This window comes from Lipotes vexillifer, unplaced genomic scaffold (assembly GCF_000442215.2).
Source record: "Lipotes vexillifer unplaced genomic scaffold, Lipotes_vexillifer_v1.1 scaffold554, whole genome shotgun sequence".
NCBI classification, from domain to species: Eukaryota; Metazoa; Chordata; class Mammalia; order Artiodactyla; family Lipotidae; genus Lipotes; species Lipotes vexillifer.
In genome coordinates, this window is record NW_006794635.1 from 1,637,419 (window position 1) to 1,649,043 (window position 11,625).

Here is an 11,625-nt window from a genome sequence, read left to right on the forward strand (position 1 = left end):
ATTAAAAAAAATATCGCCCCCCCCCCCCGCCATGTTCATTGCAACATTATTTACAATAGCCAAGATAAGGAAATGAGTGTCCATCAGTGGAAGAATGGATAAAGAAGATGTGATATATATATATATATATATATATATATATATATATATATATATACACACACACACACACACACACACAATGGAATACTCTTCAGCCATAAAAAAATGGCCTCTTGCCATTTGCAACAACAGGGATGGACCTTGGGGACATTATGCTAAGTGAAATAATTCAGAGAAAGGAATACCATATGATCTCATTTATGTGGAATTCGACAATAAAAGCAAGCTCAGATACAGAGAACGGACTGGTGGTTGCCAGAGGCAGGGGTAGTCGGGTGGGTGAGGATGCACAATGGGTGAAAGGGGTCAAAAGTTATTACAGACTTCCAGTTATTAAAAAAAATAAGCCCTGGGGATGTAATGTACAGCATAGTGAATATAGTTACTAATACTGTATTGCATATTTGAAAGATGCTACGAGGGTAGATCTTAAAAATCCTTATTACAAGAAAAAAAATTTTTTTTTCTGATTATGTGAGGTGACAGATATTAACTAGACTTATTGTGGTGAGCATTTTGCAATGTATACAAATGTCGAATCATTATGTTGTACACCTGAAACTAATATAATGTTATATGTCAATTATACCTCAATAAAAACAATATATTACTATCAATATAATACTTAAAAAAGAACTCTTCTCTCTGCAGTGGTTCTCACCCCTGGGTGTACATTAGAATCACTGGAAGAGACTTTTGCCCCACCCAGGTAAATCAGAATCTCTTAAAAGTTGGGACCAGTGCATTGGTATTTAATTTAAAATGCTCCCCAAGTGATTCTAATGAATAGCCAGGGTTGAGAAGCCTTAGGGCTCAGGCTTCCGCAGCCTTCTTCTATGTAAGGTCCTTCTCTCCAACACCCATCAGTCTGGCCTTGGGTGATGCACAGTCATCAACTTTGTTTCATGCAGGGCTCGAGAGGACACCTTTTAAGCCTGCCTTTCCACTTCCTATCATGGGATGGGTGGAAGTGCCTGGCGCCTTTCCTCCCAGGAAGGGCTGTCTCCTTTGCCCTGGATCTGTCCTTCACCCTCCTTGGGATACACAGTGAAAATGGCGGTCCTCTGTAAGGCTGAAGAGGAACCTGGCTGAGCTCCTTGCTGGAGACAGATGCAGGGAAGCTGTGCACGTGTCTTGTAAACACACTAGTTTCTGCCCTGGAGAACAGGAAGGGGTAGTGTATTGGCAGTGGACTCTATGCATAGGAGGTGGTTCTCGATTGGATTTTTAAAAATGAGCAGGGGGTATAATGACCCTCACTGCTGCTGGAAATATCACCTGGGGTCAAGTGTGGTGGTTCCTATAATTTGCTGCAACCCACTGAGCAGAACGGGGCAGGGGACATATCCCATCCACGCCTACCTGACCTGTTTACACTAAAAGCTTCTTCAAGAAAGTTTAGATGATTTAATATGGTTTCCCACATCCAGCCTAAAGTTCTAGAAGTCTGGTTTTTCTGTAAGTGCCACACTGATTGATATTTCACAATTTAAATAGCTGCTTATGTGTACTTAAAAGAGTTTTAAAACACATTTTATGTAAAAATGTTTTTCCCTGGGCTTGAGTGGATGGGTACGTGTGCTGGCGAGAGGCGGGGCAGTATTCCCCCAGGCTGTGCTGCTGTTTCCCAACAAACAAAGCAGGAAGCGCTTTGTGGGGATGCATCTGGATTTCTGGCTTTGCCCTCCGAGCATCATGCGTAGCTCCCCTCTTGGGACCAGTTCTGTTCTCGGGTACCTCTGGGCTAGGGAGGGGTGGAGACACTTGTGCTTACCAGAGTCATGTCTTAACACTTCGTCTTTTATCATCCGGAATCCATCCCCACCATTGGCAAGGAAGTTCGGGAGGATCACCTTGTACACCTCATCCATTCTGAGGGGCTCGTAACTGGGCACACGACACTGGGTGCAAAGGACCTCTAATTTGACCACTCTGTCCCCGGGGTTTCGGGAAAGATCGTACACCACGTGAATTCCTAGAAAAGAAATGAGCCTGTATGTTTTCACTGGATCCAAAGGGAAATTTCTGTTTTCTAAGAAAGGGCCAAATCTGGAATTGGGGCACTGGGCTTAGTTTTCATTTAGTTTGAGCTTGAGTGAAATTTCAGCAAGAGAGCTGAGGTGACATTGCAGCTACCCTATCTGGTTAGGTTCGTCCTTGAGTCCTTCTGGGAGGTCTGAGAACCCCCGGGAGGAACTCTGGCTCTGGCCCAGAGTGGGCGAGAGGTGACTCTGCAGGGAGAAAACAGACCTTTTTAAAATCCTGAGTTAATTGGTCCAGCAACTTGGTTCAGTGGCTCTGGAAAATGAGGAACAGATGACAGTCACAGAACCTTGTACCATCTTGATGACTAAGAGATGTTAATAATTTGGGCTTGGGTGACTTTCACAAAACATAACGACTACCCAGCACTGTGCTGGGGCACCAGAGCCCCGGTGTTCCCTCCACTCTGTCCTGGAAAACGCAGAATATCTGGGCTACCGCACAGGCAGCAGCCTGGACCCCACCACACTCTGCAGCCCCTCGATCCCAGCAGCGGAGTGCCCTGCAGAGGGAAGACTTCACAAAGCAATCACAGCCCTCAGGTGCGGCCCGCTATCTACAGGCCGGAAACTGAGGCCAGAATGTGGAGTCAGAGTCAAACAAGATTATTCATATTAATTTAAAGTTGAATTCATTGGACTGTGGACTTAATTATTGACGAAAGCATTTCAAAAGTCCATGACAATTTGGGAAGCATTTGTTTTCCTTCCGTTTTCACTGCAATCCATGAGATAAGCTGGCCCATTTTCTCACTGTGCTCCGAGAGGCTGAGGGCTTGCCCCAGGTCCCGCTGGAACCAGAGCCAAGTTCCTATGTCTTGTCCAGACTGCCCCGCCCAGAAATCATCCTTGTTAATACTTACTGGACACTGCATTCCTTTGAACTTCTGTATGGTTCCAGGCAATCACAGAAAAACAGACCAAAAAAACCCTTTTCTGTTTTTTTATGAAGAATATTGAATGTTGAAGCAACTAAGATTTTAATAGAAACTAGGCCTCAAGGCGGCTGACCTGCAGAGACCATCCGATGTCCAAATCAGACTTGGCAAATGGTGCTCATTTTCGGGGCCTTGGGGCTTTGACCCCGACCTACTCCAGTGGTCTGGCCATTGAAAGACTATGCATTGGTGTTGGGTGTGTGAAAACCCGAATAGGCCTGACCAGGAGGTCCTGGTAAGGGCGGAGCTAAGCCAACCAGCAGGAAAGCCCACCCCACCTTGCAAGGTGACTTACCGCCCACCTGCAGGAACTCCCCCGTGGACTGGCCGTAGCGGTACACGCTGTGCTCGAAGGCCTTCTTCAGGGTGGAGCCTTTTAACTGGACCAGGTCAAAGGTGCCTCCAAAGGGCAACACAGCAGCCAGGTTCTCCCAGGTAATTGTGCCTGAGGGTAGTCACAGATGAGGTGAGGAGGAAAACAGCTGGAGAACTGGCACACCCCATGGCCGGTGTCCTTTAGGACTGGTGGAGCAGGTGAAGGAGACACGGGGCACAGGGAGGCTCTGAGGACAGCACAGCTGCATCTAAGTGTTCCTGACACTTAGGGGGAGAATGGAATCGAGAGGCCTCTGGCCGTGCCCTCCACCACTGAGGCTGACGCTTTTTGACAGCGTTATCAGGGAAGACTACAACAGTGTCTCGAATATCTGATGGTTGGTTTGTTTTACCATATGCTATAATCCTGGATACCTGTAAATGCACTAGAGGAACTTACCCAGCTCTTTTTTCCCAGCACCTAAGATGGGCAATTTTTTTTTTTTTTTGGCCATGCCGCATGGCATGTGGGCTCTTAGTTCCTCGACCAGGGATGGAACCCGTGCCCACTGCAGGGGAAGCGCAGAGTCCTAACAACTGGACCAGGGACGTCCCAAGATTGGCAATTTTGTCCTCCTCTTTCCAGATACCCAGGTGGAGGCCGTCACTATTTTGCATACATCAGCAACCATTTGTGTTTTGCTGTGTGAATCAGAAGTTGAGCTAAACCTTGGTGCCAGTAAGGCTTGCTGCTCCCTCTGTGAGCAAATGCATCCAAGAACACACAAGCCTGTGTGCACCCTTCGGGGGGGGCACTGACTTGAGTGGCCGAAGGGCCTGGCATGGTGGGGGGGTCTTGGGGGACTGGGGGACTGGTCAGACAGCACGCTGAGCTGAGGCCGGGGGCCGGGAGCCGGGAGCATACCATTGTTCCGTTCGTCAATGGGTGACCGGATGCTGCCTCCGTTTAAAATGCACATGGACACGTGGTTCCAGGACATCTCATCCGGGTGTCTCAGGTTGTTGTTAATCTGCAACAGCAGCATGAATTTACACTCATTATTCTGGGTCTTCCTCCTTAGGGTCAGTGCCTGGAACTTGGTTAGCTGCACCGGGCAAATAAAGCTGCTGTTCCCCTGCTCCTGTGTGTGCCCAGAGCTTTCTCAAGTGTAATTCATCAGAACTAGTTTTAGGCTCTGAGAAGTAAATCTCAGATACTGTGACCAGTCCCAGGTCAGACTCTTGAGTAGCCAGTAGCTCTGAGCCCCTCTCCTAAGACCCCTGCAACCCGCCAGGCCAGGGGCCCTTAGCAAAGCCAGCACTTGAAGTAGGAGGAAGGGGCTTCTGTGCAGACTGACCCACGGGGCTACTCCCCCTGGGGCTCCTCCAGGGCAGGACCCACATTTGCTCCTGAGGGCGGAGCCCAGAAGCCTTTCAACTCAAGACCTCAGGCCACAAAGGACCCTGGCATCCATGTCTAGGTCCCCAGCCAGTTCCCAAATTGGCAATTTTGGAGACGAGAGAGAGACGGGGGAGAGTCAGTTTCATTCTTTCTTTTCTTTTACAAAACATATGTTTAGTTACAAGAAATAAAACGAATTACATTCTCATTTGAAAAATGATGGTGGAAGAGGTGAGGGAGACACAGGGCCACAGGGCGGCTATGAGGGCAGCACAGCTGCAGTGTTCCTGACGCTTAGCGGGAGAAGGGGCTCATTCTCTCTCTGTTAGGTAAGCCCTGCTAGAGCCTGGGGTGTTTCCTTCCAGACCTGCCTCTGCACATTCACAACTCTGGCTTCTCGTTTGCTGCTTGTCTCGCACTGACTGTGCGATGCTGAGCCTCCAGCACTTGTCCCACCTTGGAAAGTGTGAGTGTCGTCATTTACTTGGCAGACATTTATTGAGTGTGGCTGCATTCCAGGTACTGGGCACCTGGCACCGAGCTGAGCCCAGACAACGGAACGGCCTCCTGGGTGCCCCTGGGCATGGTGAGTCTCAGCTGGAGACCTCGGCTGGGCACGGCCCTCCTGGGGGGGCTGCCCGCAGACAGGTGGACAGAGGGGTGTTTTTGGTGTGAGAACTTGCTCCAACATGGAACTTATTATTCTTGTGATAACTGCTTTGCTTGTGAAGGTGGTTCACACAAGGCCGAGTTCTCTGGGGTCAAGAGGACAGATCAGTGAAACACACTCTGGCCTAGTTAGGCCCAGGCAGATGCATTTCATTCTATGTCTACTCCTTGGGAGGAGCAGGGTTTGTGGATTCAGGACATCTTACCAAAGGAAAGCAACATCCAATATTCAGACACCTAAGATGAGCACCTTGAAATAAAGGCTTCTGTCCTTTTTGTTTGGCGGCACTGCGCAGCACGCAGAACTCACCTGACCAGGGATCGAACCTGCACCCCCTGCAGCAGAAGCATGGAATCTTAACCACTGGACCGCCAGGGAAGTCCAAGGCTGCCGTTCTTGTAAAGCAATAAAGGGATGGCCCACTGGTCTGGTTCGGGCACCTTCCCAAGGTACTCAGTGTGATTACACGCCAAGCGTTTGTCTCGGGACTAATTTCTAACAGTCCTCAATTCTGTAACTGTCAGGTTGTCCGTCCTTGCATCCTCCCTCCCTAGGCACGGGCCCTGCTCTCCTGTGGACCACTCACCACAGCATCACAAATCAGGTTGCCCATGTTGCACTCTCGAAAGCGGCATGACTGAGTGGTGCCGTCCAGATAGACAATTGTTTTCCCCAATTCCTGGGTCGAGTAATTATCTAATTTTATCCTCCATTTGTTAATGTCTGCTTTTATGCTTGGATCTAGAAGAAAACAAACAAAGCAGCCTGCAGTTAAAGCCTAAATGTTGGAGAAAGGCTCAAACGTCATTCAGCTCACCTGGCGTGAGTATACAGTTCTTTACCGTATTTGTGTACGTTTTGATTTTGACTGGGAAATTTCCTTAGGAACCTCTATTCCATTTCCTGGGAGTAAGACCCAGCTTGGATCTTAAAGACGTGCCAAGTAAATCAGCATCAACTTGTCACATCTGAATGAGTGTCTGCTGGCCCAACGGGGAGGGCATTAGCGGTGAGGAGACAATGAGAGGCCCAAGGGCAGGTATAAAGGGTTGAGACGTCCGGCTACAGGGTCCCGGCCCCTCCCTCTGGCTGTCGGGAGCTCTGGCTCTCCAGGGCCCCTGGTCACCTGTCCTTCCCTGTCTGATCACGGTAAGCAGGAAAGGGCAGGCGAGAGAGAAGCACAGGAGGGTGTTCATGTACACTGTATGAAATGCATGACATGAAATGTCTTTTCGTTTTGATTCCCAGATCAAAAAGTAAGAAGGACACACATGCATTTGATGACCTGAAGCCCATGGAGACTGGGCCGCTTGCCCAGGCACACTGCTCCCTTTGCCCCAACAATCAGCTCTCCTCTGGACATGGGCCGAGAGTGGCTCTCCTGCGCCAGGGTGAAGCTGGAAAAGACACGAGAGGCGGCGACACAGTGTCTGATGCTGAGAGGGCTTGGAGGAGCACATGGGGCTTTTGCAATTCGTGTGTGTTTTAAATCTCCTTATCCATGAAGAGGGTAGAGTAAACTCAAGGGAGAAGCTCAGGTCTTCAAAAACATTGTCCTGAAACATTAACCAAAAAAAAAAAAGGAAAAAAAAAAGAAAAAACAAATCCAGCCACCAAATCTTTGCATTGGTGGATCACTGCCCTGAATTTCACGTACCTTCCAGAATGCTGCTGTCGAGAAGGATGGGATTTCCATGTGAAGTGACGACGTTTCCTTTTTCATCAAACTCAACCTTCAAATAGCCTAGGTATTTGCCAAAAGCATAGGCCTGGACCACGGGAACCTGCCGTCCGTCATCGGACGTGACTATGAATGGGTACTGCCCCGCTGGCACCTCTTTGGAAGGTGGAGTGCCTGCAATGAAAGATCCAAAGTTGATCAAGTGGGCCCTTGTTCACGGACGGCTGGGAGCCTGCAGGCTGCCGGCCAGGTGACTGCGAATTCTGAACTGACGATTTGCCAGCTGCTGCTCTACACAGCTGGTCTTTCAGAGCCCAGCTCGGGCATCTGCCCCTGTTTCTGAATGCCCTTTTGGCACGTGAATCCTTCCATTCTCAACCCAGCAGCGGTTGCTAAGCTCTTGCTAAGTCCTGGGCACCGTGCCCGGTGGTACGTGGCATACAAAGATGCGACACTGCTAAGACTGTCCCGCCTCCATCCTGACCCTGGCTCCAATCTCACCAGCCGGGTGAAGCAGCCAAGCCACTTCACCTCACCGTGCTTCAGTTTCCCCATCTGTAAAATGGGCATAATAACGGGTTATTGCTGCCATCCTGGGCGTGGCAGTGCCAATTTCAAAGCCCTTGGGCGGCGGACTCTCGTGGCTACTGAGTCCTCCCTGGTGGCGGAGTCCTTCTGTGTGGGGGGAACGTGTCGGAGTCCCCGGTTTGGCGCTCCGGTGCTGTCGGGCCTCTGCGACGTGCAGGGGAGTGCTCCGGGCGAGAGTGGGGCGGGGGGACGGTGGGTGCACAGGCAGGCTGTGGGCAGTGCTGACTCCTGAGGTCCAGTGTCTCACGGTGACCTCTAGAAAGGGTCTGCTCTTCACTGGGCCCAGAAAACCCCATACAGTCATGCAAATCAAGCGGTTCAAATCTTCGTGTTCACTTTAAGGACACTCGTGAAACTGCCCAGGCCAAAAGCCACCAAGTATCTGAATGATGTCACTTTACAGAAGCAATGTGTGCCATTCCGTCATTCCAATGGTGGAGTTGGTAGGTGCGCCCAGGCCAAACAGTGGGGCCGGATGCAGGGTCGGTGGCCCCCAAAAGGTGCTGAATTGTTACTGCACACTCTCAAAAATGCAGAGAGTAATGCTGAGCTTAAGGGCTTAGATGTAGATTCTCTGGTCATGAGCGTGTTCAAGTGAACAAAGCCCCCAAGATGCAATGCAGGATTTACAGAGCTTGTGGTCGGATCAACACAAGCTCTCCCTGCCACACTGAGATGATCCTTCGTGAAAAAGAACAGACTGTTACTAAACCAGAAGAGGAGGTTGCACAGAACAAAAAGATACCCCAGAAAAAACTGAAGAAAACAAAAACTTATTTCCCGGGAATAAATGCTGCAAAAAAAAAAAAAAAAAAAAAAAAAAAAAAAAAAAAAAAAAAAAAAAAGGAAAAAAAAAAATCCAGAAAACCCCATACAGTCATGCAAATCAAGCGGTTCAAATCTTCGTGTTCACTTTAAGGACACTCGTGAAACTGCCCAGGCCAAAAGCCACCAAGTATCTGAATGATGTCACTTTACAGAAGCAATGTGTGCCATTCCGTCATTCCAATGGTGGAGTTGGTAGGTGCGCCCAGGCCAAACAGTGGGGCCGGATGCAGGGTCGGTGGCCCCCAAAAGGTGCTGAATTGTTACTGCACACTCTCAAAAATGCAGAGAGTAATGCTGAGCTTAAGGGCTTAGATGTAGATTCTCTGGTCATGAGCGTGTTCAAGTGAACAAAGCCCCCAAGATGCAATGCAGGATTTACAGAGCTTGTGGTCGGATCAACACAAGCTCTCCCTGCCACACTGAGATGATCCTTCGTGAAAAAGAACAGACTGTTACTAAACCAGAAGAGGAGGTTGCACAGAACAAAAAGATACCCCAGAAAAAACTGAAGAAAACAAAAACTTATTTCCCGGGAATAAATGCTGCAAAAAAAAAAAAAAAAAAAAAAAAAAAAAAAAAAAAAAAAAAAAAAAAGCAAATAAAAGAAAAGAAAAAAAAAGGCAAAATAACAATTCCTATTTCACAGGAATCTTGAGAGGATTAAACATTTAAACTCTCTTGCTGGGACTTCCCTGGTGGTTCAGTGGCTAAGACTCCGTGTTCCCAATGCAGAGGGACCGGGTTTGATCCCTGGTCAAGGAACTAGATCCCACGTGTCACAACTAAGTGTTCGCATGTCACAACTGAAGATCCTGTATGCCGCAACTAAGACCTAGCACAGCCAAATTAAAACAAAACAAAACTCTATTGCAGACTGCCTGGCACATAATAGATACTCAATAAATGTGTATTTCTTTCCCCCATGAGGGAATGGCAACCTCTAGAAACCCTAGACACACACTCCAGAGCTTAGACTCTTTAGTGGAAGATCAGCAGAAATGACAAGAAATTAACACAACATTGTAAATCAATTATACTCAATAAAAAATAGAAATGACAAAAGGCCATCCTTAGGTTTTTTTTTTTTTCATTCTTAGGTTTTGTTGCTGAGTTCTGTGTCCCCTCGGGTGCCTTAAGGAAGAGCCACATTCACCGGGGCGGTCGACCGGCACACACACCTCCTGCCCCAGCCAGACCGCAGACCTGCCGGGTTCTGCTGAGTTCTGCCTCAAAGGGGAGCTCTGGGGAGAGCCTGGGAGCCCCTTATGTCAAAGGGGAGCCAGAGGCTGGGTCCCATCCCAGCACGGCCTCCCGGACACACGCCGTGTGAGGGTGGGAGCCCGGCACTCGGAGCATGAGCCCTGGGCTCTGATCACCTGGCACGTTTCAGTTCTGCAACTGCACCCCTCCTATGGGTGCCCTGTACTTCCCATCTCACCTCCGGTGAGAGCGGGATCTCATCTGGGCTGTTCTGAGTCAGAGACTATAGAACAGATACCCTTGACCCACTACTATTTCTATCACCTCCCTCCGCACACCCACTACCAGCGCTTCCTATTAGATGTTCACTGAGAGGCCGGAGAACTTCAGCTTGTGTTGGTTCCTCATTGGACCAGTTATGAAACTCAGCCAGGAGCCAGCCCCGGGCTAGATCTCATTTAATCTTCCAGCAATCCCACGAGGCAGCTCCTATTATTATCCCCACACTGTAGACCGGAAGACCAGTTGTCACAGGCATGCGTCCATGGTCACGCAGCTGGTATGTGAAGGAGGGTGGGTTGAAAAGCAGGGCTGTGAGGCACTGGAACTTATGTTCTCTCCACCGCCCAACACAGCCTACGACGTGCTGTTCTCAGAGAGCCTGCAAGAGCTGGTTTCCAAAGGGCACTCACCAAAGCAGGTGCAAGCCCAGGGGCTGCACCTTTGTGCCCCAAGCTGTGTCTGGGCTTCCCTTTTCACTGAAGACATTATGCTGTACACCTGGGTTTACGAAAAACCCAGTCCTGCCTTGCGCCTGAGCCAAAAGCAGCCCCTTTAGCTCAGTAACCACAGAGCAGAAGTGCTGCAAATACCAACATTTCACCAGCAGGAAATATTCATAGCTGTGGCCAATCTTAATTTCCCATTGTCTTGCTTCCTCTGGATAAAGAAGAAAGCCTTGGAATTTTATTTCTACAAAAGCACGGACTTGAGATCCAGTGCAGGCCGTGTCCCATCTCCATTTGCACAGGCTTACGGGTGGGCGGCAGATGGTGGTGGTGACTGCCATAGATGGTCTGATGCATTGGAGAGTAGCATTCCGTTTTGTGGTGGTCCTTGGACAGACTTGGAGCCTGGCCTTTACTTCAGAGGACGGGGATGTGGCAGTCCCCTCACCTTCTCAGCTGGGCACGGTTAGGGAAGGTGGCTCCCCTTCTGAGCCCAGAGAAGCCTGGCAACGTGCAGTTCCCATTATATCCACAAGGTGGCGCACAACAACTCGTCCAGGAGGAACAGGCCCTACATCTGTTTCAGAAAGAGGTCTGGCAGATTCCTGGAAACCCAAGAGAAGGGCAAGCCTGACTTCTTTAGCCTTTATTTTTTCTGCCTTCCATAAATATATCTGAGTTTAAACAGAACGTAAAAATTCGGAATCGAACTATGGGGTCAGATGCCTCATCAGATCAGCTTGCTCTTTACAAATAGGAGCCACCAACCCCAGCTCCTGTAGGACAGGGGACTTTCTCCGGTGCTGAGTGGCCTTGATATGCCGTTTGTTAGAACAAAAGATGTGTCATCTTCATCTCGGATGGACTTAATCGGAGACAAGGAGGACGTTTCCCAAGTGGCTGAGACAATAGCCAGTCTAGTTTGGCTCCAGCCTGCGTTCCCCACAGCTGGGCCCTCTCTGCTTCCTGTGCACTTGGCAACCCCAGAAAACCACTGGCAAAGAAAGCAATCCAGGGCTTCAGAGTTCCCACAGCACTCTATTCAGCCACAGAGGCTCACGCCCCAGATCGTCTCTCCACACACAGAGCCACATATCTGTCTTTTTTTTTTTTTTTTTTTTTTCGTTTTTG

General features: G+C 49.2%; 1 protein-coding gene across 2 annotated transcripts in view; it reads right to left on the reverse strand.

Annotated features, from left to right (window-relative positions):
• The window catches only part of NT5E (5'-nucleotidase ecto), a 45,306-nt gene that overhangs the window by 2,033 nt on the left and 31,648 nt on the right, over positions 1 to 11,625 (reverse strand). The window contains exons 4-8 of one of the 2 annotated variants that reach the window (XM_007467326.1): positions 7,127 to 7,324; positions 6,056 to 6,210; positions 4,323 to 4,428; positions 3,378 to 3,527; positions 1,877 to 2,077 (exon numbers count right to left, since the gene is read on the reverse strand). In XM_007467326.1, coding sequence (XP_007467388.1) covers positions 1,877 to 2,077; positions 3,378 to 3,527; positions 4,323 to 4,428; positions 6,056 to 6,210; positions 7,127 to 7,324 — 810 coding nt within the window. The remainder of the gene's footprint in view (positions 1 to 1,876; positions 2,078 to 3,377; positions 3,528 to 4,322; positions 4,429 to 6,055; positions 6,211 to 7,126; positions 7,325 to 11,625) is intronic. The other variant, XM_007467327.1, reaches the window with a different exon arrangement.